At 46.8% G+C, this 27,927-nt stretch overlaps 1 protein-coding gene across 1 annotated transcript in view; it reads left to right on the forward strand.

Annotated features, from left to right (window-relative positions):
- The window catches only part of LOC120946693 (alpha-2-macroglobulin-like), a 154,345-nt gene that overhangs the window by 17,235 nt on the left and 109,183 nt on the right, over positions 1-27,927 (forward strand). The window contains exons 4-8 of the mRNA XM_040361321.1: positions 1,054-1,106; positions 7,672-7,692; positions 12,644-12,797; positions 26,209-26,293; positions 26,460-26,583. Of these exons, the coding sequence (XP_040217255.1) occupies positions 1,054-1,106; positions 7,672-7,692; positions 12,644-12,797; positions 26,209-26,293; positions 26,460-26,583 (437 nt within the window). The remainder of the gene's footprint in view (positions 1-1,053; positions 1,107-7,671; positions 7,693-12,643; positions 12,798-26,208; positions 26,294-26,459; positions 26,584-27,927) is intronic.

The following is a 27,927-nucleotide window of genomic DNA, read 5'->3' on the forward strand; positions in this document are numbered from 1 at the left end:
CTCGCTTAAATAAACAGAATGGTTATAAGACCCTCCCCCAACAGGGCGGTGCCCTAAAACAGGATGTGATGTAATAGATGTGCATTGTGACAGACATAATATAAAAGGAAATGATTCTTTAAACAAGTATATATCACATACTAACATCACCTCAATCACATAGAAATGCAACAAATACCACCATATTATACATATCATATCAATGAGAGGCAATCATCTGCAACATTATATGATAAAAAATATAAATATAAATATAAATATCACAGCTGTTGCTGTGTCACCAGATGAGGAAACTCTCATAATTCTATGAGCGGGGACACTGCGCCATCATGTTGTTTTTACAAACGTTACTTTGACATGTATTCCCACTAAGCATCTACTGACTGCTTCCTTGTAAGGGCGCTCGTCCTTGGGGCTAGGCAACCACACTGTGCTCATAGATTAATATTCCCCAGATAGGAGGCGCAACCCATGCAAAGGTATGGACCAGGGAACACAAGCCGTCGTATCTTTTGTCGTTTACGTTGTACGTGAATATGACTAGGCGTAGGTTACATTCATGTAGCAGGCAGTGATCCGTCGTATCTTAGGGAGTGGTTCCGACGTGATTCTGAGCATGCGCACTGGATGCGTCCATGGGACGGCGCATGCGCCGTTCGTTATTCGTATCTTTATGGCGCTCGGCCCATCATTTGCATGGGGTCACGCCTCATTTGCATGGCTCACGCCCACTTCCACTTAAGACGACTTATGCCTAAGAAACCCAGCGCAGATTTGGTGGCAAGTGCTTTGTGAATTCGGTGCTTGCCTCTCTGCGCTGCGTCGGCGTAGCGTAAAGAAGATACGCTACGGCGGCATAAATATGTGCCGATGTATGTGAATACGGGCCATAATATGCAAAAATGGCTGCACATGTATAATTACAAATTATACATAGAATTGTTTTTTTTTAAAGATCTAATATAGAAAATACAACTTTTTAGTACAATAATAAAAAACCTCTAAGATTATAATGGAAGCATAAAAACAACATATTACATTTGTCTTTTGCAGTAAAGTTCAGAATTCTATCTATAAATGAAGACCTTCAACCTAAAGACATTGTGGTAAGTGAGTAAGGTTTGTTTTTCAATTCTTCCAATAAAAAGTACTAGCTGACGGTTTAAAGTGATTGTGTATGTAGAAGCAAACAGCAAAAATAAAAGCAGCAGCACCGGGTAACTGACAGCGGAAGCCGCCATCACCTGCTCAGTGCCTCTGGACTTTGAGGGGCAGATCCACAAAAAAATTGCGTGTAATTTTAAATTTCCCGCGTCGTATCTTTGTTTTGTATCCACAAAACAAGATACGACAGCATCTCGGCTAGATCCGACAGGCGTACGTCTTAGTACGCCGTCGGATCTAAGCTGCAATTTTTCGGAGGCCGCTAGGTGGCGTTTACGTCAAAATCCGCGTTGAGTATGCAAATTAGCTAGATACGGCGATCCACAAACGTACGTCCGGCCGGCTCATTTTTTTACGTCGTTTGCGTTCGGCTTTTTCCGGCATATAGTTACCCCTGCTATATGGTGGCGTACTAAATGTTAAGTATGGCCATCATTCTCGCCTCTCATTTTGAATTTTTTACGTCGTTTGCGTAAGTCGTTCGCGAATAGGAATTTGCGTAGAATGACGTCACCGTCGTAAGCATTGGCTTGTTCCGGTTTTATTTCGAGCATGCGCACTGGGATACCCCCACGGACGGCGCATGCGCAGTTAAAAAAAAACATTGTTTACGTCAGGTCACGACATATTTACATAAAACACGCCCCCATCACATCGTTTTGAATTCCGCACCCTTACGCCGCCAAAGATACACTACTCCGCCGTAACTTACGGGGCAAATTCGTTGAGGATTCTTAAATAAAAAGATAAGTTACTGCGGCGTAGTGTATCTTAGATACGCTACGCCCGGCGCAATAATGTGCCGTTGTACGTGGATCTACCCCTGAGTCGCTATTTTCATAAACATAGACCCAATTTCCTGCAGGACTGAGACACATTATGCTGGGAAAGATTTCATCAAACTCTCAACAATAAGTGATATCCTAAGGCAACGCTTCCTGTAACCTTAACACTAATGCCGGGTACACACGATCGGATTTTCCGATGAAAAAGGTCATATGGACTTGTTTCATCGGAAATTTCCGATCGTGTCTGGGCCCCATCTGAAATAGAACATGTTTTAAATTCTTCCGATGGAAAAAAATCTGATGGGAAATTCCGATCGTCCGTGTGGAATTCCGTCGGAGAAAAATCCATGCGTGCTCAGAATCAAGTCGACGCATGCTCGGAAGCATTGAACTTTTTCTCGGCTCGTCGTAGTGTTTTACGTCACCGCGTTTTGGACGGTCTGAATTTAGTCTGACAGTGTGTATGCAAGACAGCTTGAACGGAATTCCGATGAAAAAATCCATCGGATTTTAGACCATCGGATACCCCAATCGTGTTTACGCGGCATTACTGTTACAAGTAATAGTAATAGTAATAGTGTTGCCAAACTTCTGTTTGTTTCCAGACATTGCTTTCTCCAATACTTTTCTGTGTCTTAAGACCAAATAGGAGGCATGTCATATTGCAAGGCGTGCTTATACTTCATTTTTTTGCAAAGTCAGTATTTATATAGGACATTAGATATAAAAAAAAATCTGTTTGTTTTTGTTTCATTCATTTTTGTTTGTTTGTTTTTTTAATTCGTAAATTCTAAAATTCAAAATGTCCGAATTTTAAAACGTCTGAATTTTAGAATTTCTGTAATTTTAAATTTCAGAATTTTAGAGTTTCAGAATTTTAGAGTTTCCATATTTTTGAAATTCGTAATAAGAAAGGAAGATCCAACAATTAGAACGAAAATCCAAAAATTGGAAATAATGACTAACTAATAACTATTAAATTATAGGTATAAGAATGAAAATTCAAAAGAACAAAAATCCAAAAATAAGATAAAAAAAAACAACTTGAAAACCTGAAACAACAACTAACTAATAATAACTTAACTATTACTAAAATTATAGGTATTGGAATTTCCATTCAAATTTGTCTGTTAGTGAACGTAACAAATACAAATTTATCTGAAGTTATGAATTATCCAAAATAAAGAATGCTGCATCTAAACAAATGGAACAAAACTGAATAATAATACATAAGAATAATATGTTTTTATTATTATTATTGTTATTTATTATTATTAATTGGTTATGTTCCATTCATTTAGATATTGCATTTGTTAATATGGATAATTTGTAACTTCAAAAAAAATTTGTATTTGTAACGTTCACTAACAGACAAATTTGAATGGAAATTCCAATACCTATAATTTTAGTAATAGTTAAGTTATTATTAGGCTTCATTTCCACTGGCGTTTTTACAGCCACTGTTGTTAGGCTTTTTTACAGCTTAAAAACGCCTGTCCATGTTTATTTTGAAAAAAAAAAAAAAAAAAAAAAAAAAATGTTTTTTTTTTGTGAGCTGCAGCTTTAAAAATGCCGCGGTCGCGTTTTTGAGCGTTAATGCGCGTTTTTGAGCGTTTTTTAACGTCTGGCGTTTTTACAGCTCTACTCTGGAGCTTCAGAACGCCCTGGTCCCGCGTTTTTTTTACAGCTCAAAAACGTCTATGCCACTTGCAGCTCAAAAACGCCTATGTGGGAATGAAGCCATAGAATAACATGGACAGGCGTTTTTAAGCTGTAAAAAATGCTCAGAAACGTGGCTGTAAAAACGCCAGTGGAAATGAGGCCTAAGTTAGTTGTTATTTCAGGTTTTCAAGTTTTTTTTGTTCTTATTTTTGGATTTTTGTTCTTTTGAATTTTCATTCTTATTTTGGGATTTTCGAATTTCTGAAATTTTGAATTTTCATATTTCCAAATATTCAGAAAAATTCGGAAATTTGGATATATCCGAATTAACGAATTTGTCTAAATTTGCAAAAAAAATATATTTGAAACGAAACTAATTGCACATGTCTATAGGACATCTTGAGGCTCTAAGGCCTCGTACACAAGATCGGTTAAACAGAGGACAACGGTCTGATGGACCGTTTTCATCAGTCAAAACCGATCGTGTGTGGGTCCCATAGGTTATTTAACCACTTCCCCACCGCTCCATAGACAAAAGACGTCTACAGAGCGGTGGAGTTATTCCGGGACGACGTCCCTGGGACGTCCTCCCAGAATGCTTCACTCGCGCGCCCCCTGCGGCGCGCTTCCAGAAGCATCTGTGAGCACCGGGTCTAGAAGACCCGGCGCATCACAGATCGCGGTAAATCGCCGCTGATAGCGGCGGTTTACCACGTGATCGCTCCGTCAAATGACGGAGCGATCACTTGTAAACAAACCGGCGTCATGTAATGACGCCGGTTCCTCCCTCTCCTCTCTGTACCGATCGGTACAGTGTGAGAGGAGAGGGGGGAGAGCGGCAGCAGCAGCAGCTGCTGTGGGATGGATCTGTGACACATGCAGTCACAGATCCATCCCTCCCTCCCTGTGCAATACTCTGCAATGAATAACACCCATACTCTGCAATACCCCCCACACTCTGCAATACCCCCCACACTCTGCTATACCCCCCACACTCTGCAATACCCCCCACACTCTGCAATACCCCCCATACTCTGCAATACCCCCCCATACTCTGCAATACCCCCCCATACTCTGCAATACCCCCCCATACTCTGCAATACCCCCCACACTGCAATACCCCCCACACTCTGCAATACCCCCCACACTCTGCAATACCCCCCACACTCTGCAATACCCCCCATACTCTGCAATACCCCCCCATACTCTGCAATACCCCCCCATACTCTGCAATACCCCCCCATACTCTGCAATACCCCAATACTCCGCAATACCTGCTAATATGACAGAAACGAGAATTTTATTTTTTATTTTTACAGAATTGTCAGTGTTTTTTCTTTTATAGCGCAAAAAATAAAAACCGCAGAGGTGATCAAATACCACCAAAAGAAAGCTCTATTTGTGGGAAAAAAAGGACAAAAATTTCAGATGGGCACAATGTTGTATGACTGAGTTATTGTCATTCAAATTGTGAGAGCACCGAAAGCTGAAAATTGGTCTGGTGAGGAAGGGGGTTTAAATGCCCAGTGGTCAAGAGGTTAACCATCGGTTAAAAAAAAGCCAACTTGCTTTAAATTTAACCGATGGATTCCTAACCGATGGGAAAAAAACAATCGTTAGTAGGCACGACCATCGGTTAAAAATCCACACATGCTCAGAATCAAGTCGACGCATGCTTGGAAGCATTGAACTTCGTTTTTTTCAGCACGTCGTTGTGTTTTACGTCACCGCGTTCTGACCCGATCAGGTTTTTAACCGATGGTGTGTAGGCGCGACGGACCATCAGTCAGCTTCATCGGTTAACCGATGAAAACGGTCCATCGGTCTGTTCTAATCGGATGTACTGATCGTGTGTACGTGGCATTAGGGTGCAGCTAATGCACATTTAACAGTCTCTACAGTCAACAAAACTTGGATAGCGTTTGATGATTAGCTTAACCACTTGCTTACTGGGCGCATCACCCCCTTCCTGCCCAGGCAAAATTTTAGCTTTCAGCACTGTCACGCTTCGAATGATAATAGCGGTGTCGTGCGACGTGGTTTTTATTTTTTGCGCTATAAACAAAAATGGAGCGTCAATTTTGAAAAAAAAAACACTATTTTTTACTTTTTGCCATAATAATATCCAATTAAAAAAAAAAAAAAATTTCTCAGTTTAGGCCGTTACGTATTCTTCCACATATTTTTGGTAAAAAAATCACAATAAGCGTATAGTGATTGGTTTGCGCAAACGTTATAGCACCTACAAAATAGGGGATTGAAGTATGACATTTTTTTTTTTACTAGTAATGGCGGCGATCTGTGATTTTTGTCAGGACTGCGACATTATAGCGGACACATCGGACACTTTTGACACATTTTTGGGACCATTCACATTAATACAGTGATCAGTGCTATAAATATGCACTGTTTACTGTATAAATGTGACTGGAAGGGAAGGCGTTAACACTAGGGGCGAGGAAGGGGTTAATTGTGTACCCTGGGAGTGATTCTTACTGTGGGGGGACTGACTGGGGAGGTGACCGATGGTTGTCCCTTTATACAAGGGACACACCATCGGTCTCCTCTCCCTGACAGGACGTGGATCTCTGTGTTTACGCACAGAGATCCACGTCCCTGTCTCTGTGACTGCCGATCGCGGGTGCCTGGCGGACATCGCGGCCACCAGGCACGTGCATCGGCACCTGAGTGACAAGGCGGGCGCGCACCCCCCAGCGGCGGGAGGCCAGAGGCCATATATTGATGGCCCCCCCGCATTTTAGAGCCACCTTTTGGCTGTAAAAAGACGGGCGGATGGGAAGAGGTTAAAGTGGATGTAAACCCAATTCATGAAATGTGAGCTGGGCACATATATCTGCAGTGTTTTGTTATCTCTCTTCAAAGAGCCAAGTCCCATAGCTCTCTCCTGAATGTTCCTCTGTTATCAGCCTGATAACTCCTGTCAAATTCTCAGACTTATTAGACAAAAGCAGCCTGAAATTTCTGTCTGGGGAGGTTGAAAAAATAGATTAGCAGAGAGCAGCTCCTATTACAAAACACCTCTGAGAGTCTCTACCTATGAGGAGAGGGGGTGTGTGCCTTTCCTCCAATCAGCAATTTTAGCTATCTTGGCTGTATGCCCAGACATCACACTCTGTGTTAACCAGGAAGAGAAAATTTCCTAACACAATCTGAACTTTCTAAACAGTATATACATTTTATAACAGCAGATATACATGTAAAACTTGTGTAGGGAGATTTGGTTCATCTCTGTGTATCATCTGAGGCTGTTCACTTCACTGGGAGTATGGAGGGCTTACATCCACTTTAATATAGCATGCAATGCAATGCCAAGCTGCGGTTTCCAAAGCGAGCAAAGTCCTTTCTTGTATTGAGGCATGGATTGCCGAGAGAGGGAGATAATTTTGACAATGGTCCCAAAAATGTGTCAAAATTGTCTGAAGTGCCCGCCATAATGTCGCAGTCATGAAAAAAAAATCGCTGATCGCCGCCATTAGTAGTAAAAAAAAAAATTATTAATAAAAATGCATTAAAAATATCCCCTATTTTGTAAGCGCTATAAATTTTGCGCAAAACAAACGATAAACGCTCATTGCGATTTTTTTTTACCAAAAATATGTAGAAGAATACGTATTGGCCTAAACTGAGGAAAAAAATAGTTTTTTTATATATTTTTGGGGGATATTTATTATAGCAAAAAGTAAAAAATATTGCATTTTTTTCAAAATTGTCGCTCTATTTTTGTTTGTAGCACAAAAACTAAAAACCGCAGAGGTGATCAAATACCACCAAAAGAAAGCTCTATTTGTGGGAAAAAAAGGCCTCCAATTTTGTTTGGGAGCCACGTCGCACGACCGCGCAATTGTCAGTTAAAGCGACGCAGTGGCGAATCGCAAAAAGTGGCCTGGTCCTTTACCTGCATATTGGTCCGGGTCTTAAGTGGTTAAATAGTATTACAACCGTAATGAAGTCAGTTACCTATAAATAAGGCTAATGCAAATAGAAGTTAAAATTTGTATTTATAATATTAAATATCTTTCTTTTGTTCTTCTTTCAGATTCCAGTCGTAGAACTACAGGTAAAATATTTAACTCATACTTAAGTCAAAACAAATAGCATTATTATATTTTATACGTAGTATTTTATTTTTTTAAGTTGATGTTATCTCCTAATTTTTGTTTGCTTGTGTTCCAAGATGTAGTCAGCAATTACGGGACAGGGTCATCCAGAGCCCATGGCAAACATGCCAAAGTGCGTCCCCGTCCCCCCAAAGATGTATGGGCATTATGCGTCAGCAAAAATCCCCCCCAAAAAATAAAAATTGAGCACTAATCTGCATACTTACCCCCTAAGCATAAAACCCCCCTCTTCCCAGCAGGGGCGGATCCAGAGTCTAGTCTCGGGAGGGGCACTAGCAGAAAATTTTGCGGGCAATTTGTCGGGGCAATGGCTGGTGTTGGCTCTTCAATCATCATGGCGCCATGGTTGTTATGGTGTCAGGATGATTGAAGCGCATTATTACTATTATTACATTGTAATACAAGATTAAATAGTTCAACTCACCAAAATGCAAAAACAGTGGGAGCCCTGAGCGTGTCACTTGCCACCGTTGCCTACCACCAGATGCAGATTGGCATTTTCCAATGTCGCCTGCCACAAGATGTGGATTGTCAATTGCCAGTGGCTGTGTCCCAGAGTGAGGGCAGGCAGGGCATGATGTCAGAAAGCCACTACCCATCAGAATATGCAACCAGAGTGATTTTGCATTGCGGCCACCTTGGTACACCCGCACTTGTTCACAGTAAGCCTAGGGTTAGAAGTCGGCAAGAGGACATCTTTATACACCCACTGGAGTCTTGCTTTTCAAAGTTATGCGCCCCTGACTCCCAGTACAAATCTGTTTCCTTCTAAAATCCCCTTCCCAGCAGGAATCTTTGCCCCACCCAACCCACCCAGCTCAAATCCTCTCATTCTCCATATGCCCCCAGCACAAATCCACCCACCAAATATACCCCCCCCCCCCCCCTCGATAGTACAATTCCTCTGCTTTTCAAATTTTATCTCTGAACACAAATCTGCACCCCAAATCCAAATCCCCCTCTTGGCACAACTTCTCCCCAATCACCCAACCTATCACAATTCCCCCCCCCCAAGTTTCCCCTCCTAGCACAAATACCACCCCTGCCCCCCCCCCAAAAAAAATCCCATCCTAGCACAAATCCCCTCCCCCTACCAGATTACAAACCTCAAAATCATATCACACCTCCCCAAATTTCCACTCCTAGAACAATTCCTGTTCCCCCTCTCAACACAAATCCCCTCCCCCAACCTCTTTGTGGTGCCCCCCCTCACCCCACATGATACCACAGTTCCCAGGGCAGCCACCCCTTCTGCCCACCCCTCTTCCCGGCCCTGGTAGTCAGTTAAAGTTATAGTTTACAGTACAGACCAAAAGTTTGGACACACCTTCTTATTCAAAGAGTTTTCTTTATTTTCATGACTATGAAAATTGTAGATTCACACTGAAGGCATGAAAACTATGAATGAACACATGTGGAATTATACATAACAAAAAAGTGTGAAACAACTGAAAATATATTTCATATTCTAGGTTCTTCAAAGTAGCCACCTTTTGCTTTGATTACTGCTTGGCACACTCTTGGCATTCTCTTGATGAGCTTCAAGAGGTAGTCACCTGGTGCAGCACCCCATCACTCTCCTTCTTGGTCAAATATCCCTTACACAGCCTGGAGGTGTGTTTGGGGTCATTGTCCTGTTGAAAAATAAATGATGGTCCAACTAAACGCAAACCGGATGGAATAGCATGCCGCTGCAAGATGCTGTGGTAGCCATGCTGGTTCAGTATGCCTTCAATTTTGATTAAATCCCCAACAGTGTCACCAGCAAAGCACCCCCACACCTCCTCCTCCATGCTTCACGGTGGGAACCAGGCATGTAGAGTCCATCCGTTCACCTTTTCTGCGTCGCACAAAGACACAGGGGTTGGAACCAAAGATCTCAAGTTTGGACTCATCAGACCAAAGCACAGATTTCCACTGCTCTAATGTCCATCCCTTGTGTTCTTTATCCCAAACAAGTCTCTTCTGCTTGTTGCCTTTCTTTAGCAGTGGTTTCCTAGCAGATATTCTACCATGAAGGCCTGATTCACACAGTCTCCTCTTACCAGTTCTAGAGATGTGTCTGCTGCAAAAGGTGGAAGAACCTAGAATATGAAATATATTTTCTGTTGTTTCACACTTTTTTGTTATGTGGAATTCTACATGTGTTACTTCATAGTTTTGATGCCTTCAGTGTGAATCTACAATTTTCATAGTCATGAAAATAAAGAAAACTCTTTGAATGAGAAGGTGTGTCCAAACTTTTGGTCTGTACTGTACATTTCTCCATGTTTGTGTTAGAACTGCATAAACCAAGTTGTTTTAAAAAAAAGGTGGACTAACCAACATGGCTGTTACAACATAGTACACTCCTGTGACCCACAACAACAAGTCTTAAATCAGCTTTAGGCAGTTAATTAAGTTATTTTAATTGAAATGTCAGTGAGAGGTTGTGTGTGTGTGTGTGTGTGTGTGTGTGTGTGTGTATGTGTGTTTTGCTTGTGCTTTAGTACAAGTGCATTTTGATCTTTGGAACTTTACCATAATAAAAGGGCCACTAGATTTAAATTATATGTCAGCCACTTTAGACTAAAATAAGTGTGAGGGGGTTAGCCCGTCAGCGGGTATGTGTGACCCCCTGGACGGGTTCAGCACACAAAAACAATTAGGCACAGCAGACGATGGTAGGAGGAAAACAAAAAGGTGCAGATTTTACTTGAACTATATACAAAACAAATGTGAAACAAAAGATATACAAAAATAAATCCTGGTCACTTACTAAACACATCGGTGTCCCTAACTAACGCCTGGGTACAGCCTAGTGCTGCCCCAGTCCCTAACTCCCTGCTGGTTAGAGTTTTGGTAATAGTAGCCACACAGGCTTTGTCTCACCGCACAAAGATCACTCCCCAGACTATTCACACAGGTCTGGTTCCAGGTTGGAGCATATCTCTTAGCATGCTGGGAGTTTTTGTAGAGGACCTAATGAGCCCACCTGATACAGCTGGGCTCATCAAGTCCTCCCAGCAGGACTCCCAGCACTCCCCCTAGAGCAGGGATCCTCAAACTACGGCCCTCCAGCTGTTGTAGAACTACACATCCCATGAGGCATTGTAATACATTGACATTCACAGACAAGACTTGGCATGATGGGAATTGTAGTTCCTGAACAACTGGAGGGCCGTAGTTTGAAGACCCATGCCCTAGAGGTACAAACTGGCATAAAGCCTACTGTCACATAAGGTCAGAGGCAGCTCTTTAATTAGGCAAATTAGGCGGTCGCCTAAGGCCTCGCACTCACAGGAGCCTCACGGCCGACTAACTTGCCCAATGCATTACCCCAGTTTTGAGGGATAGGGGAACCTAATGCTGCTGTGCTCAGGCAGCATTAAGAGCCCTGACTCAGAAGCTGGGCGGCCAGCATCCCTAACAATCAGTGAATATCGGTGACACCAACCCTTGTGACGTCAGTGACCCAGCATGCCCTCAGTCATTGATGTCACAAGGGGGCGGGTTCACCAAGTGACATCACCGGGTGACCCCCGCCCTTTAGTTTTTAAAGAGCAGGATCTGGGGGCCGCCTTGTTAAAAGGGGCTTCCAGATTCTGATAAGCCCCCTGCCCACAGACCCCCACAACCACCAGCCAGGGTTGTGGGGAAGAGGGTCTTGTCCTTGAATTATTTTTCCCATCATGGGCGTGAGTGGGGCCCCATGTCAAGTTTTGCCTAAGGCCTCACAAAGCCTAGAGCCGCCTTTGCATAAGGTTAAAGAAAATGTGTAACACATAAATAAAATAAATATCTGACCCCATATATAATGCATATATGAAATCCCAACAATATGCACTTTGTACGGGGAATCCCACAAATCAGTGTAGCGCTACCCCTGCAGGAGCCGCTTGGTTCTCTGTTCTGCCTCAGCAACCCCAGTCCCACTGACACACCAGGTTTAGCAAATGGATTCTGGACTGCTACTTGGAGCACAAATACAGATAGCCTGCACACAGCTAAGGTTCAGTATAAAAAACAAACATCAGGCTGGTTAGTGGCGAATGAACCCAATATATTGTTATGTCTTGCTGTAAATAGCTAGTAAAGGACTAGGTCAATCACAGTTCCCTTGACAATATGTTCCCTAGTCTATAGCAGCATAGAAAATTAAGTTTTGTAAAGCTAAATTACAGTAAATCTGGAAATCCACAATATCAGCAATAAGTAATGGCATTACAAAACCAAGATATCTCCTCTGTAAATAGTAGGCTGTATCCATTTTAGGGGGCACATGTGAATGCCAGTGCTGAGATTTAAGACTCCCTAAAGAGGTATCTCTTACTATGGACAATAGGCACAATTATTGTGAAGCAGCTATCTGAGTGAACAGTCGTTAGCCCTAGTTCTTCAGCTGGCTAGTGTTGGGGCCCATTCTTTATGGTGGTGCACATGAGTACAGTCCCAGTAAAGTCTGCATGCAGTAAGTAATGCTGCCAGTTTTATGGCCAGTCCCTATGTGCTCTGTCTCTGCTAGCAGCAACAGGTAATGGCACCCGTTTCCTCTCACCAGTCCCAGTGATACAGCAACAGACATCCCGCTGTTCAGATGTCAGCTCCCTTCTGGATCTGCCTGGAGTGACTCTGGTCCTCAGCACACGGTTGCAGGCTTGTAGCAGGTTGATGTGCACAGAGGAGCAGTGATCTGCACACATCAATCTTCTCACAACAAAGAGGAAATCCTGCCGTATTCAGTCTGTGAAAATGTTATCCAACAGTCAATTAACTGCCATGATAAAGTTTATTCCCCAAACTTCATCTCCCATGATTCAGTGCTGTTAACCATCAAGTCGGGACAGCGCGGTCTTAGAACTAGGAGTTTTAAATAGAAGAAATTAAAAGTAACCCATGTCTTCTTTTAAGGACCCAGGAAAGAATCGTATTGCTCAGTGGCTGAATGTGAGTCTCAGTCATGGAATGGCCGAGCTCTCCCTTCCACTCTCCTCTGAGCCCACACTGGGAGAATACTCCATCCGGATGAAGGACACAGTTCATACCATCTCTGTGGAGGAATATGGTGAGGAATTTTCCTACAACTCTGTATACCGGTATATTACTGTTGGGTTTATGTCATTATCTCTAGAAGCCAGTGAATTATTAAAACCTTCATCTGTTTGTGATAAAAAGTGATCAGCGCATAAATTAAGTAAATCAATAATACATAAATAAATATTCCAATGTGAAAATTCACTTAGTGGTAAAATGCCAAAAATATTGTGCAAAGTGGTAAAATACCAAAAAATATTGTGCAAAGTGCAGCAATACTGTGCAATATATGCAAAAGATGAATAGTAAACAAGAAAGTCCCAAAGTGGATGATAAAGTGTCCTTGTGTAAACAGATATCCAAACAAATATGTCTTCACAGTCTTCTTATGTAGCTCTTCTATAAGTTGTGCTCACAGAGCGCTTACCTTATGGCAAGTGTATAACAGCTTGTGCGGATATAAATAATCCAGGGATGGTTCCTCTCCGATGGTCTCCAGCTCTTGTCTGTCACCGTGGGTGTAGATGGTTTCACAGGATCTCTCCTCGATGTTAGCCCAAGTGTAAAGCAGAGAGACATCCCATAGTGAAGTATGTCATTGAATTTTATTAAATAAAAACATAGAAACTTACATAAAGGATTGTTAAGCAATGTAAAACAACGATTCAGCGTTCAGTTCTTCTAGTGTTTCCTGGTGCATCAGGCCCTTACCAGTTACGCCCCATCACGTTGCTTCATCAGGTGTCCATTGCAACCTCACTGTGCCAGTTGTCACTGTGCCCATCCTCACTGTGCCAATCCTCAGTGTGCCCATCGTCTCTGTGCCCATCCTCACTGTGCCAATCCTCACTGTACTGGTGTCACTGTGCCCATCCTCACTGTGAAATCCTCACTGTGCCCGTTGTCACTGTGCCCATTGTCACTGTGCCCATTGTCACTGTGCCCGTCGTCACTGTGCCCATTGTCACTGTGCCCGTCATCATTGTACCTGAAATTGAGAGGCTGCAGGCGTCCATTCAATGTTTAAAACTTGCGGTCTCCTCCTGGTCCCTTCCGTAATAGGGTGATAGGCAGCTGACACAGTTCCACCTATCACGGACGTTCTCTCATCCTCGGACTCAGTTTCCCAGCAGACACTGTTCCACCAATCACAGACGTCCAAGGATGAAAAGGTGTCCGTGATTGGCGGAACACTGAACACAGTGTTTGCTGGGATGGGTGAGGATGAGAAAACGTTCGTGATAGGCGTTTCTCAGCAGACAGAGTTCCGCCTATCATGGAAGGGACAAGAGGAGACCGCGAGTTTAAAACAATGGACGCACACAGCCTCTCAATATTTCCAGGTACACTGACTCGAGTATAAGCCGAGAGGGGCATTTTCAGTCCAAAAAAAGGGCTGAAAATCTCGGCTTATACTCGAGTATATACGGTAATTATTATTTTCATTATTTAGGATTTATATAGCGTCAACAGTTTGTGCGGCACTTTACAACATGAGAGCAGACAGTACAGTTTACAATACAATTCAATACAGGAATCAGAGGGCCCTGCTCATTAGAGCTTACAATCTAAATGGGATGGTCACAGGATACAAAACGTATTAGCTGTAGGTGATGAGGTAATGGAGAAAGTGAAAATGCAGTTGTTAGTTGGAAGTGGGATAGGCTTCTCTGAAGAGAAGGATTTTCAGGGATTGTCTAAAAGTGGACAGCGTAGGAGATAGTCCTGCAGATTTGGGTAGGAAGTTCCATAGGATGGAAGAGGCTCAGGAGGCGTCCTGAAGGCAAGCATTGGAGGAAATAACAAAGGAGCTAGAGAGCATTAGATCATGAGAGGAATGAAGCGAATGGTTTTTGTTAATATTTTGAGGGTGGGTTAGTGATGTAGCTGGGCAGAGTTGTGGATGGCTTTGTAAGTTATTGTTAGAAGTAATTAAAATTGTGTTTGTTGGGTGAGTGGAAGCCAATGGAAGGATTAGGGGGTAGCAGACACTGAACGGTTGAATGAGTCTGGCAGCAGCATTCATGATGGACTGAAGGGGTGAAAGCCTATGTAAAGGTAATTGAATGAGGAGGGAGTTGCAGTAGTGGAGGCGAGAGATAACAAGAGAATGATCTAGAAGCTTTGTGGTGTCATTGGTTAGGGAGGGGCATATTTTGGAGACGTTGTAGAGATTGAGGTGGCAGGCTTTGGACAGTGATTGGATGTGGGACTGAAAGGATAGTTCAGAGTCCAGGATTACACTTAGCACCCCCCCCCCCCCCCCCCCCCCCGATGAGTCCAGAGAAGACCACCATGGACGAGGAAAGCAGGAGTAGCAGTGTCAGATTCCTGAAGCCAGATTTTGGTACCAGCAGTAGATTAAAGGAGCTAGCGATAAAGAGGTCATGGACAGAGGTAAGTTTGTTGCATACAGAGCGGGCATTCCAAAAGGTGAAAGTGGAGGCTGGTTTTGGGAAGACATGGAATGGAGGTGAAGTTGTGTGGATTGCTGCTGCTGCCAGAGGGTGCAGGTTGATGGGTATGTTGGGTACAGTTAAATGATGAAGGCCCAGGGTTTGGTGATATATCTCCAAAAGTTAGGAAAAGCAAAAGGGTGAGGGAGGCAATATGGGAGTGGGATTTATATGAACGGACATGCCTCAGTATCCTGGAGGTCTTATTAGCATGTGGGTTTAGAATTAGAAAGAGGTGATGAGTGCAGTAAGGAGAGGTCAGAAGTGAGGGTGATCTATACAGGCTGTAGGGTAGAGAAGAGAGGAGAAGGAAACAGAGTTTAAGGAGAGAGGACACAACTGTGAGGCCCCGTACACACGAGGAGACATGTCCGATGAAAACGGTCCGCGGACCGTTTTCATCGGACATGTCTCCTGGGAGCGTTTGGTCTGATGTGTGTACACACCACCAGACCAAAATCCCCGCGGACAGAAAACGCGGTGACGTAGAAGACACCGACGTTCTCAAACACGGAAGTGCAATGCTTCCACGCATGCGTCGAATCATAACCAGCGGACATGTCCGATTAGGTGTACTAACCATCGGACATGTCCGACGGACATGTTTCCAACAGACAAGTTTCTTAGCTTGCTAAGAAACTTTTGTCCGCTGGAAACCTGTCCGCTAGGCCGTACACACGGTCGGACATGTCCGCGGAAACTGGTGTTCGACCGTGTGTACGCGGCCTGAGAAGGAGAAGTGGAGAGCATGTGTTATAGGGATGAAGGAAATCTAAATGGGGAGACAAGTCCACCTGCAGTCTGTTTGGTGTTTTGCAAAGTAGTTTGCTGAAGATTTTCCTTTTGTGCAATCGCTGAAGTGTAAAGAGGGTGTGTCACTTAATTGAAGCCCCTTTATTGAAATAACCCCAGCATATGTCCCCCAGCCATGTGCCAATGTGATATATTTATGCCATAAAGAAATGTGGGGCTTCCAATGGAAGCAAGGAATATTTATGTCCTAAAGCAGAGGGTCTCCAAACTGCGACCAGGGTGTCGGATGCGGCCCTTTTTCTAGCCTTTATCTGGCCCTTGGGGCACTATTGCTCCCAATGACATGGGGGACTATTCCTCCCACTGACACCAAAAATGGGGCACTATTTCTTGCAGTAATACCAGTGGTGGGGCACTACTCCCCCTCCTACTGACCACCAACACTGAGACCATGTTTATTCTCACTGATGCTCGGCCCAGGGCATTTTCTACCCCCAATGGCCAGTATCCAGCCCCCCTAAAGTCTGAAGGACAGTAAACTGGCCCTTTGTTTGAAACGTTTGGAGACCCCTGTCCTAAAGAAATTAGGTACTTCCAACTCAAGAAAGAAATATTCCTGTCATAATGAACGTTTTGTGTTTGAAAGGCCCTTGTTTCTCCAGGACATAAATGTTTCTTCCCTCGTTCCCTTCCAAAGCAAGAAATGTTTATGCCATAATCAAATAGGGGACCTCCAATACAAGCCAAAAATATTTATTTCATAAAGAAATGAGGGACCTCCAACACAAACATAAAATATTTAATTAATAAAGAATTGAGGAATGTCCAGCGTAAGCCATGAAACATGTATGTCATGGTATAAATAAACAAGGGACTTCCAAAACAAATAAAATATATCATATGAAGAAATAGGGGCTGTAACGTACCTTAGGGGTCAGCCTGACGTGCAGAGGGAGACCTCCCGTACAACCCCGGGTCGGAGATCACTGGAGTGGGGACAGTGGTGGTAAGAGCGCAGTGAGGTAAGGGTGCCTGTTCCGTTCTCTCAGCCTGGAGTAGTGGAGCCGAGTGGAAGCTGAAACAGCTGGTGCAGGGAGCAGCGGATGCAGGTCAGCAGGTGCTGGTTTGCAGACTAGTGGATGCAGGTCAGACAAGCCGCGTCATACACATCAGGGCAAACAGCATAAATGGCAGGCAGAGAGTAGTCAGAGTCCAGGCTGGGTCTTGGCAACAGGCAATCAGACAGGTAACTGAGCAGGGTCAAACAAGCCGAGGTCAGGACTGGAGACAGAAGCAAGGTCAGGAAGCCGGGTCAAACACAGGAACAGGATACAGGCACAGAATCAGGAACACAGGGAAAAGAAGCAGATCAAACCGCAAGGAGCAACACCCCTGGAGCGTCTTTTATAGGCCGTTGGGCCTATAACGCGCGCGCATGAGCATATTCGTGCGCAAAGTCCGTAAGTACCGCATGCCTTCTGAAGCGGGTAGTACGTCCCTGACAGGGGCCTTCCAAAACAAACTAAATATATTTATATTGTATAAAAGAGTAGGGCCGCGATTTAGATACATTGTCGTATCTTTGAGCGGGCGTAACGCATCTCCAATGCGCTACGCCGACGTAACATTGAGAGGCAAGTACTGTATTCAGAAAGCACTTGCTCCCAAAGTTACGTTGGCGTATCGTAAATGGGCCGGCGTAAGCCCGCGTAATTCAAAGTAGCAAGGAAGTGGGCGTGTTGTATTGTAATGAAGCGTGACCCCATGTAAATGCATGGGCGATCGAACAGCGCATGCGCGCATGCTCAGAGTCACGTCGCAAATACTCCCTAAGATACGTCGGCTCAATGCTTTGTCGACGTGAACGTAACATACGCCCAGCCCAATTCACGTACGACTTACGCAAACGACATAAAATACGACGCTGCTCCGACGTTTCCGACGTCCATACCTTAAAATGACTTACCCCTGCTTTATGAGGGGTAAAGTTACGCCGGACCGTAAACGGCGTAGCTAAATCCGACGGGCGCAAGTACGTTTCTGAATCGGCGTATCTAGGTCATTTACATATTCGACGCGTAAATCTACGGAAGCGCCCCTAGCGGTCAGCGTAAATATGCACCAAGGTACGACGGCGAGATCCTTGGAAGCTTCACTCAGCTCTCCAGTACCAGGTTAGCTGCAAAGGAATAAAGGAGCAAATCCAGACAGACAAAAAAAAAAAGAAAAAGAAAATAGGGCCAAATTCTCAAAAAGTCTGCGTAACTTAAATTTCAGCAGTTAAGTTACACTGACTTAAAATTTCTACCTAAGTGCCCGATCGTCAAAGCACTTAGGTAGAAATTTCAGGCCGTGTAACTTAAGTGCCGCCGTCGTAAGGCGGTCCTCCTCTCCTGGGGGCGTTTTAAATTTAAATGAGGCGCGCTCCCGCGCCGGCCGTACTGCGCATGCGTGTGACGTAATTTTCCCGACGTGCAGCGCGCGAACGTAATTAACGCCGGGCGGCTTTGAGAATTTCGACGGGACACTAAAGTTGCGACGGGTGAAAAAAAAAGACGCGCCGGGAAAACAAATAATTATAAAAAAAAATTACAGCGTCGCTCAGCATGCATTCCTGAGAGGGAGAACTCCATGCCAATTTTCAAAGAAAAAAACGGCATGGGTTCCCCCCCCAGGAGCATACCAGGCCCTTAGGTCTGGTATGGGTTGTAAGGAGACCCCCCCACGCCGAAAAATTGACGTAGGGGGTCCCCCTACAATCCATACCAGACCCGTATCCAAAGCACGCTACCCGGCCGGTCAGGAATGGGAGTGGGGACGAGCGAGCGTCACCCCCCTCCTGAGCCGTGCCAGGCCGCATGCCCTCAACATGGGGGGGTTGGGTGCTCTGGGGCAGGGGGGCGCACTGCGGGCCCCCCCACCCCAGAGCACCCTGTCCCCATGTCGATGAGGACAGGACCTCTTCCCGACAACCCTTGCCATTGGTTGTCGGGGTCTGCGGGCGGGGGCTTATCGGAATCTGGGAGTCCCCTTTAATAAGGGGGCCCCCAGATACCGGCCCCCCACCCTAAGTGAATGGATATGGGGTACATCGTACCCCTATCCATTCACCTGGAGGCAAAAATTAAAAGTTAGTAAACACACAACACAAGGCTTTTTAAAATAATTTATTATTCTGCTCCGGATGCCCCCCCTGTCTTCGTTATTAGCTCAATTACCAGGGGGGGCTTCTTCTTCCACTCTCCGGGGGTCTTCTCCGCTCTCCGGGGGGGGGTTTCTTCTTCCGCTCTCCGGGGGGGGCTTCTCCGGACTCCGGGGGGCTTCTTCCATCTTCTCCCCTCTTCCGCTGTTGACTCGGCGAACCCCGGTTCTTCTGCAGCTCTCCGGTGCCTTCTTCTTCAGCGCTGGCTGCCTGCTATGTTTGTGTGTTAGCTCAATTGGTGGGTGCCTACCCACGTGCACCCACCACGTGGGTACCTACCGGAGCATGATGGGACGGTGATGCCTATATAAATGGGATGCAAGGCGCGCTTCCATCATTACAGCGACAACAGGCGACGAGTCAACATCGGAAGAGAGAAGAACAGAAGACCCTGACGTCACAGAAGACCGCGCCGGCTGCCTGTTACTAATTGAGCTAACACACAAACATAGCAGGCAGCCAGCGCTGAAGAAGAAGGCACCGGAGAGCTGCAGAAGAACCGGGGTTCACCGAGTCAACAGCGGAAGAGGGGAGAAGATGGAAGAAGCCCCCCGGAGTCCGGAGAAGCCCCCCCCGGAGAGCGGAAGAAGAAACCCCCCCCCCCGGAGAGCGGAGAAGACCCCCGGAGAGTGGAAGAAGAACCCCCCCCTGGTAATTGAGCTAATAACGAAGACAGGGGGGGGGCATCCGGAGCAGAATAATAAATTATTTTAAAAAGCCTTGTGTTGTGTGTTTACTAACTTTTAATTTTTGCCTCCAGGTGAATGGATAGGGGTAAGATGTACCCCATATCCATTCACTTAGGGTGGGGGGCCGGTATCTGGGGGCCCCCTTATTAAAGGGGACTCCCAGATTCCGATAAGCCCCCGCCCGCAGACCCCGACAACCAATGGCAAGGGTTGTCGGGAAGAGGTCCTGTCCTTATCGACATGGGGACAGGGTGCTCTGGGGTGGGGGGGCCCGCAGTGCGCCCCCCTGCCCCAGAGCACCCAACCCCCCCATGTTGAGGGCATGCGGCCTGGCACGGCTCAGGAGGGGGGGGACGCTCGCTTGTCCCCACTCCCATTCCTGACCGGCCGGGTAGCGTGCTTTGGATACGGGTCTGGTATGGATTGTAGGGGGACCCCCTACCAGTGGCGGAACTACCGCCATAGCGACCCACGCGGGCGCTATGGGGCCCGCAGCTGAGTGAGGATCAGGGGGGCCCGGGCCGGACCTGGCAGGTGGTGGCTGGTGCGGTGCGAAAAGTAGTGTAGTGGGAAACGGCTCCCGCAGCTCCATCTGGCTGGCTGGGAGAAGGAGCAGGCAGACCCCCCTCCCCCAGAGAGTGACCATGTCAATGTCCAGCAGCTGTGGGTGTTAGCTCTCTGCCCGCCCCGCCTCCCTCCCTGGGTGATGTGCAGGCATGCAGCCATTGGAGGAGCAGGATGAGGGACATTGTGCACAGAGACACCCGGATGGACTAGCCATAGGACACACGCTGGGTCCTGCAGCCTGCCCTGCTTTCCCAGCCTCTCCGCGGTCGTCTGCCGAAGCCCGGGGGTGGAACCAACAGATCAGCTGATCGGACGGGGGACAAGCTGGAGGAGGTCTCCCTGCATGAGCTGTGACTCACAGCCTGTAAGAGATCTCATCTGCTAATCCTGGGACTTGTGACACCGACTGCTGCCCGCTGCCATGTGGAGGGAGCTGATCTGAAGAGAAGTGTACAAGGTAAGAGGTGGTCGGGGAAGCGCTGGGGGTGAAGGATTCCAAGTTCTAGTCAGACCTTATCACTGATGTGTGACTCCCTCCACCTGGCTCCACCCCCTCCTATCCACCTGGCTACACCCCCCTCTTATACACCTGGCTGCAGCCCCTCCTATCCACCTGGCTACACCCCCCCTCTTATACACCTGGCTGCAGCCCCTCCTATCCACCTGGCTACACCCCCCCTCTTATACACCTGGCTGCAGCCCCTCCTATCCACCTGGCTACACCCCCCCTCATACACCTGGCTGCAGCCCTTCCTATCCACCTGGCTACACCCCCCCTGTTATACACCTGGCTGCAGCCCCTCCTATCCACCTGGCTCTCCATTCCTTTCGTCTGGCTCCACCCCCTCCTATCCACCTGGCTACACCCCCCTCTTATACACCTGGCTCCATCCCTCCACCTGGCTGCACCCCCCTCTTATCCACCTGGCTCCATCCCTTTCGCCTGGCTACACCCCCCTCCTATCCACCTGGCTCCATCCCTTTCGCCTGGCTACACCCCCCTCCTATCCACCTGGCTCCATCCCTTTCGCCTGGCTACACCCCCCTCCTATCCACCTTGCTCCATCCCTTTCGCCTGGCTACACCCCCCTCCTATCCACCTGGCCCCATCCCTCCACCTGGCTACACCCCCTCCTATCCACCTGGCTCCATCTCTCCACCTGGCTACACCCCCTCCTATCCACCTGGCTCCCTCCCTCCATCTGACTACACATCCCTCTCCTGTACACCTCGCTCCATCCCTCCACCTGGCTACACCCCCTCCTTTCCACCTGGCTACACCCCCCTCCTATCCACCTGGCTCCATCCCTCCACCTGGCTACACCCCCTCCTATCCACCTGGCTCCATCCCTCCACCTTGCTACCCCCCCTCCTATCCACCTGGCTACACCCCCTCCTATCCACCTGGCTCCATCCCTTTTGCTTGGCTACACCCCCCTCCTATCCACCTGTCTCCATCCCTCCACCTGGCTACACCCCCCTCCTATCCACCTGGCTACACCCCCTCCTATCCACCTGTCTCCATCCCTCCACCTGGCTACACCCCCTCCTATCCACCTGGCTACACCCCCTCCTATCCACCTGGCTCCATCCCTTTTGCTTGGCTACACCCCCCTCCTATCCACCTGTCTCCATCCCTCCACCTGGCTACACCCCCCTCCTATCCACCTGGCTCCATCCCTCCACCTGGCTACACCCCCTCCTATCCACCTGGCTCCATCCCTCCACCTGGCTACACCCCCTCCTATCCACCTGGCTACACCCCCTCCTATCCACCTGGCTCCATCCCTTTTGCTTGGCTACACCCCCCTCCTATCCACCTGTCTCCATCCCTCCACCTGGCTACACCCCCCTCCTATCCACCTGGCTACACCCCCTCCTATCCACCTGTCTCCATCCCTCCACCTGGCTACACCCCCTCCTATCCACCTGGCTACACCCCCTCCTATCCACCTGGCTCCATCCCTTTTGCTTGGCTACACCCCCCTCCTATCCACCTGTCTCCATCCCTCCACCTGGCTACACCCCCCTCCTATCCACCTGGCTCCATCCCTCCACCTGGCTACACCCCCTCCTATCCACCTGGCTACACCCCCTTCTATCCACCTGGCTCCATCCCTTTTGCTTGGCTACACCCCCCTCCTATCCACCTGTCTCCATCCCTCCACCTGGCTACACCCCCCTCCTATCCACCTGGCTCCATCCCTCCATCTGGCTACACATCCCTCTCCTGTCCACCTGGCTCCATCCCCTTACCTAGCTGACCCCCCCTCTCTTGTCCACCTGGCTCCATCCTCCCTCCAACTTGCTGCACTCCTGTCCACCTGTTTCCATCCTTCCACCAGGAGTTCTGGTGCTAAAATTATTGAATTAATGTTGATAATTAATTTTTTTAAAGGGGGGGGGCGCGCAAGTAGCTGGTCTCGCCTTGGGTGCAAAATAGTTTTGCACCAGCCATGCTTGCCGTTGTAGTTTAGTGTCTTAATTTAGTGACTAAATACTATGGGCCAGATTCACAGAAGAGATACGCCGTCGTATCTCTGTGATCCGCCCGTCCTAACTATGCGGCTGATTCATAGAATCAGGTTATGCATAGATAGCCAAAAGATCCGACAGGTGTAATTGACTTACACCGTCGGATCTTAGGATGCAATTCTAGGCCGGCCGCTAGGTGGCGATTCCATAGCGGTCGGCGTAGAATATGCAAATGACTAGTTACGGCGATCCACGAAGATCCGCGCGTTCGTCGCAATCTCGTACGTCGACGCTAGTCGTTTTTTTCCCGTCGCAAAGTTACACCTGCTTTAACATGGCTTATCTTTAGATCAGCCATGTTAAAGTATGGCCGTCGTTCCCGCGTCGAATTTCGTTTTTTTTTTTGCGTAAGACGTCCGGGAATACGAAACGCCGCAACGCACGTCGCCGTTCAAAAAAAACATTGGGGCGCCGTAATTTCGCGCAAAGCACGTCGGGAAATTTTAACACGGAGCATGCGCAGAACGTTCGGCGCGGGAACTTGCCAGTAAATTTCACTTGGGGGGGTTGGCAACACTGGGCCCGGTGAGGATAAGAGCATCGCCGGCATGGTCTCCCAGCCAGGGGAAGAGAGAGGAGAGGAAGAGGCGAGCTGTCTGTATCAGCAGAGAGCGGAATTGCCCGCTGTAATAGCTTTCATTAGAACTTCCAGTGTTCCCGGGGCTCATGTCACATAGCTCCACCTCTTGGTCCGGCACCTTTGATCGACAGAACGCCGGTCCAGTGTCGGACATGTGACGTCATCAAATGCGTTGGGCTAAGAGGAGGGGCTATGTGACGATGAGCCCCGGGAAGACGGGAAATTCAAATGAAAGCTATTACAGCGGGCAATCCCGCTCTCTGCTGATCCGGCCGGCTTGCCTCTTCCTCTGCACAAGTGAGGCTGTATTGGGCACAGGCAGGCCAGGCTGTATTGGGCACAGGCAATGCTGTATTGTGCACAGGCAGTTCAGACTGTACTGGGCACAGGCAGGCCAGGCTGTATTGGGCACAGGCAAAGCAGTATTGGGCACAGGTAATGCCGCATTGGGCACAGGCAATGCTGTATTGGGCACAGGCCAGGCTGTATGGGGCACAGGCAGGCCAGGCTGTATGGGGCACGGGCCACGCTGTATGGGGCACGGGCCACGCTGTATGGGGCACGGGCCACGCTGTATGGGGCACGGGTCACGCTGTATGGGGCACGGGTCACGCTGTATGGGGCACGGGTCACGCTGTATGGGGCACGGGTCACGCTGTATGGGGCACAGGTCACGCTGCATTGGGCACAGGTCACGCTGCATTGGGCACAGGTCGCGCTGCATGGGGCACAGGTCGCGCTGCATGGGGCACAGGTCACGCTGCATGGGGCACAGGTCACGCTGTATGGGGCACAGGTCACGCTGTATGGGGCACAGGTCACGCTGTATGGGGCACAGGTCACGCTGCATTGACACTAGGGCGGCTCTGGGGGGCCCCATACAACATTTTGCTATGGGGCCCTGTGATTTCTAGTTACGCCCCTGCCCCCTACGTCAATTTTTCGGCGTGGGGGGGTCTCCTTACAACCCATACCAGACCTAAGGGCCTGGTATGCTCCTGGGGGGGAACCCATGCCGGTTTTGAATTTAAAAATTGCCGTGGAGTTCTCCCTCAGGAATGCATACCAAATGCCGTCGCTGGAACGGGCCTTTACAATGTGTGACTAACTTTCCACATTATAAAACCAGCCCTAGTTTTGCGCAGGCAAATTCGGAACTTACGCAGAAATCACAGTGCTGAAATGCTTTGAAAATCTGCTTAAGTCCTCATTTGCATACGCAAAGCTGCATTTCAATGAGAAATGCCCCCAGTGGCGGATGCGGTACTGCATCCTAAAATCTGACCGTGTAAGTGTCTTACACATGTCAGATTTTCTGCCTAACTTTGGAAAAAGCCTTTTGAGAATCGTTTCCAAAGTTAGGCACAGGGATACGCAGGCTGAACAGCAGTTAAGTCTGCGTATCTCTTTTGAGAATCAGGCCCATAGTTCCACCATGAGCAACAAATACGACGTGGTTGTCATAGGAGCTGGCATTTCAGAATAGCAAAACGAAGTATGTGGATCTTGGTGGTGCTTATGTTGGTCCAACTCAGAACAGAATCCTACGAATTGCCAAAGAATTTGGAGTGGAAACCTATAAAGTAAATGAAGTTCAGCGTCTCATTCATTATGTCAAGGAGCCTGGATTTTAATGGTGATTACTAATGTTTGGATACCGCTGGTTGAAGATAATCTTGTGGGCTGCTGCTGGATTTGATTTTATGCTTATCATTTACTGAATTCTGGTAAGAGTCAGTATTATCTGTGGTGGAGGTCTCCTGTTTGTTTTGAACACAGCGTGGTCGTCATCACTGTTACCTAAAGATTCCTTTCATCACTACACCTGTGGACTGCTTTATAACCTCTTGGCTTGTCTGGATTGTCAATTTGTCCATATTAACTGCAGAGACATTTATGCCATTCAGTAGATATTCACAATTTGCACCTGCTTTATTGATGGTGTTTATCACCATACATTTAATTGTTTCTATTTTATTAGTCACTGGTGTTACACTATATTTTTATTAATTTTAATTAGCGCGACTTCCCTTTTTTTACGACGGCGTAAGAGACTTACGTCGGTCGTATCTTGGCTAAATTCAGGCGTAACTGCCTATATGAATCAGCGCTTAGATACGACGGCGCTCATTTGGACTTACGACGGCGTATCTGGAGATACGCCGTCGTAAGTCCTTTCTGAATCCGGGCCTAGGTATGTGATCCTCAGCATTTTACTGTGTCTATGAAAATTACATCTGTGTGCCAAAAGGATGATTTTTCACTAAACGCAAAAAAGGTAAAACTATTTTATGGGAAAACATACTGTAGTAGTGTGTGGTTTACAGACAGTTCTTTAGTGAACAAAATGTTTTTTCACATGTTTTTGTACATCTATGTTAAGCCTTTGCACTGGGATGGGGATAGGATAGGGGTGCCTATACTTTTCTCCCCTGATTATTGGTTGGTGGAGGAGATGGTCAAGTTGTTTACAGGATTAGAAAAGATGTCTGCCAACATCACAACACATATCCAAAATACACTAAACTGTGATACATTGAATTACTTATTATCCACAAATGTCAGTGTGAAGCTTGTTGTTCCAGTTCGACTCGTATTGTAGTTTGCACAGATTGGTTTACTTATCAGTAATCATTACCAACTCAAATTTTCCTTTACAGTTCTTCCAAAGTTTGAAGTTACCCTTCAGTTCCCCAAGGTTGTTATGTTTAACAGTGAGCAGTTCCCACTTCACGTATGTGGAAGGTAAGTCTGAACTCCAATAAGGATGAATAGATACATAGAAGACACCAAATTCTGGTTTATGCAGATACTGCTTAGTGACTGGAAGAAAGAAATCACATGACATAAGATGTTCTAAATAATGCTTTGTAAAAACTAGCATATTGTAGAAATTTGTTATGTCTTTTAGATACACTTATGGGAAGCCAGTTCAAGGAAACTATACAGCCACTGTGTGCCAACACCATTTTTCACATTGGTGGAGACAAGGGAAGAAAATTGATACCAATATCTGTGCTACATTCACTGGAAAGGTAGGTGCTACAGAATGGCCGCTAGATCTGAACTGGACAATGAATAACAAACTGGGGAGCCCCCTTCCAATTTTAAAGAGAATCTGTAAAGCACATGATCTTTGTAAGGCCCCGTACACACATCCGAGAAACTCGACGAGCAAAACACATCGTTTTGCTAGTCGAGTTCCTTGTGAAGCCGCCGAGGGTCTCAGCGAGCCAAGTTTCCCCATTGACTAACGAGGAAATAGAGAACATGTTCTCTATTTGGCTCGACGAGTTCCTCGTCGGTTTCCTCGGCCAAAAGTGTACACACAACCGGTTTCCTCGGCAGAATATGGCTCTTATCGAGTTTCTGGCTGAATTCTGCCGAGAAACTCGGTCGTGTGTACGGGGCCTAAGAGCACACAGACTTCCAGTCCAAATAAACTATAAATCATTTGAAAGTGTCAATGTGCTCTAGGAAAAAGTTTGATCTTAGAATTTATTATGATAAACTTTTCTAATGCCGCGCACACAAATTCCGACAACAAAACCGTGTTTTTTTTTTCGACGGATGTTGTCGGAAATTCCGAATGTCAGGAACGCGGTGACATACAACATGTATGACGAGCCGAGATCAATGAAGTTCAATAGGCAGTTCGGCTCTTCTGCTTGATTCTGAGCATGTGTGTTTTTTTGTGCGTCGGAAATTCCATACAGACGATTGGAATTTCCGACAAGTACTTTTCTTGTCGGAAAATTTGAGAACCAGCTCTCAAATTTTTCTTGTCGGAAATTTCGACAGCAAATGTCCGATGGAGCCTACACACGGCTGGACTTTCTGACAAATAGCTCACATCAAACATTTGTTGTTGGAAATTCCGATCGTGTGTACGCGGCATAAGGATAGTCATAGACATACGGCTTCTCTATCTAACGTAGCTTGGCAGGAAACAATTTATCTGAACAAAAAAATCTTTGTTTTCTCCTCTCTTTCTCATGTGTAATGTTCTTTTTAGCTACTACAGCAGGCTATAAACTAGTTCATTTTTGAAAATAAATTTGTACAAAAACACTCATAGCCAGATTCAGATAGACTGGCTTAATTTTGAGGCAGCGTAGCGTATCACATATACACTACGCCGCCGTAAGTCAGAGAGGCAAATGCTGTATTCACAAAGCACTTGCCTCCTAAGTTACGGCGGCATAGCATAAATGGGCCGGCCTAAGCGCGCCTAATTCAAATGATGAACAGGGGGCGTGTTTTATGTTAATGACTAGTGACCCGACGTGATTGACGTTTTTAACGAACGGCGCATGCGCCGTTCGTGGACATATCCCAGTGTGCATTGCTCCAAAGTACGCCGCAAGGACGTATTGGTT

This window comes from Rana temporaria, chromosome 8, assembly GCF_905171775.1.
Source record: "Rana temporaria chromosome 8, aRanTem1.1, whole genome shotgun sequence".
In the NCBI taxonomy this organism is placed as follows: Eukaryota; Metazoa; Chordata; class Amphibia; order Anura; family Ranidae; genus Rana; species Rana temporaria.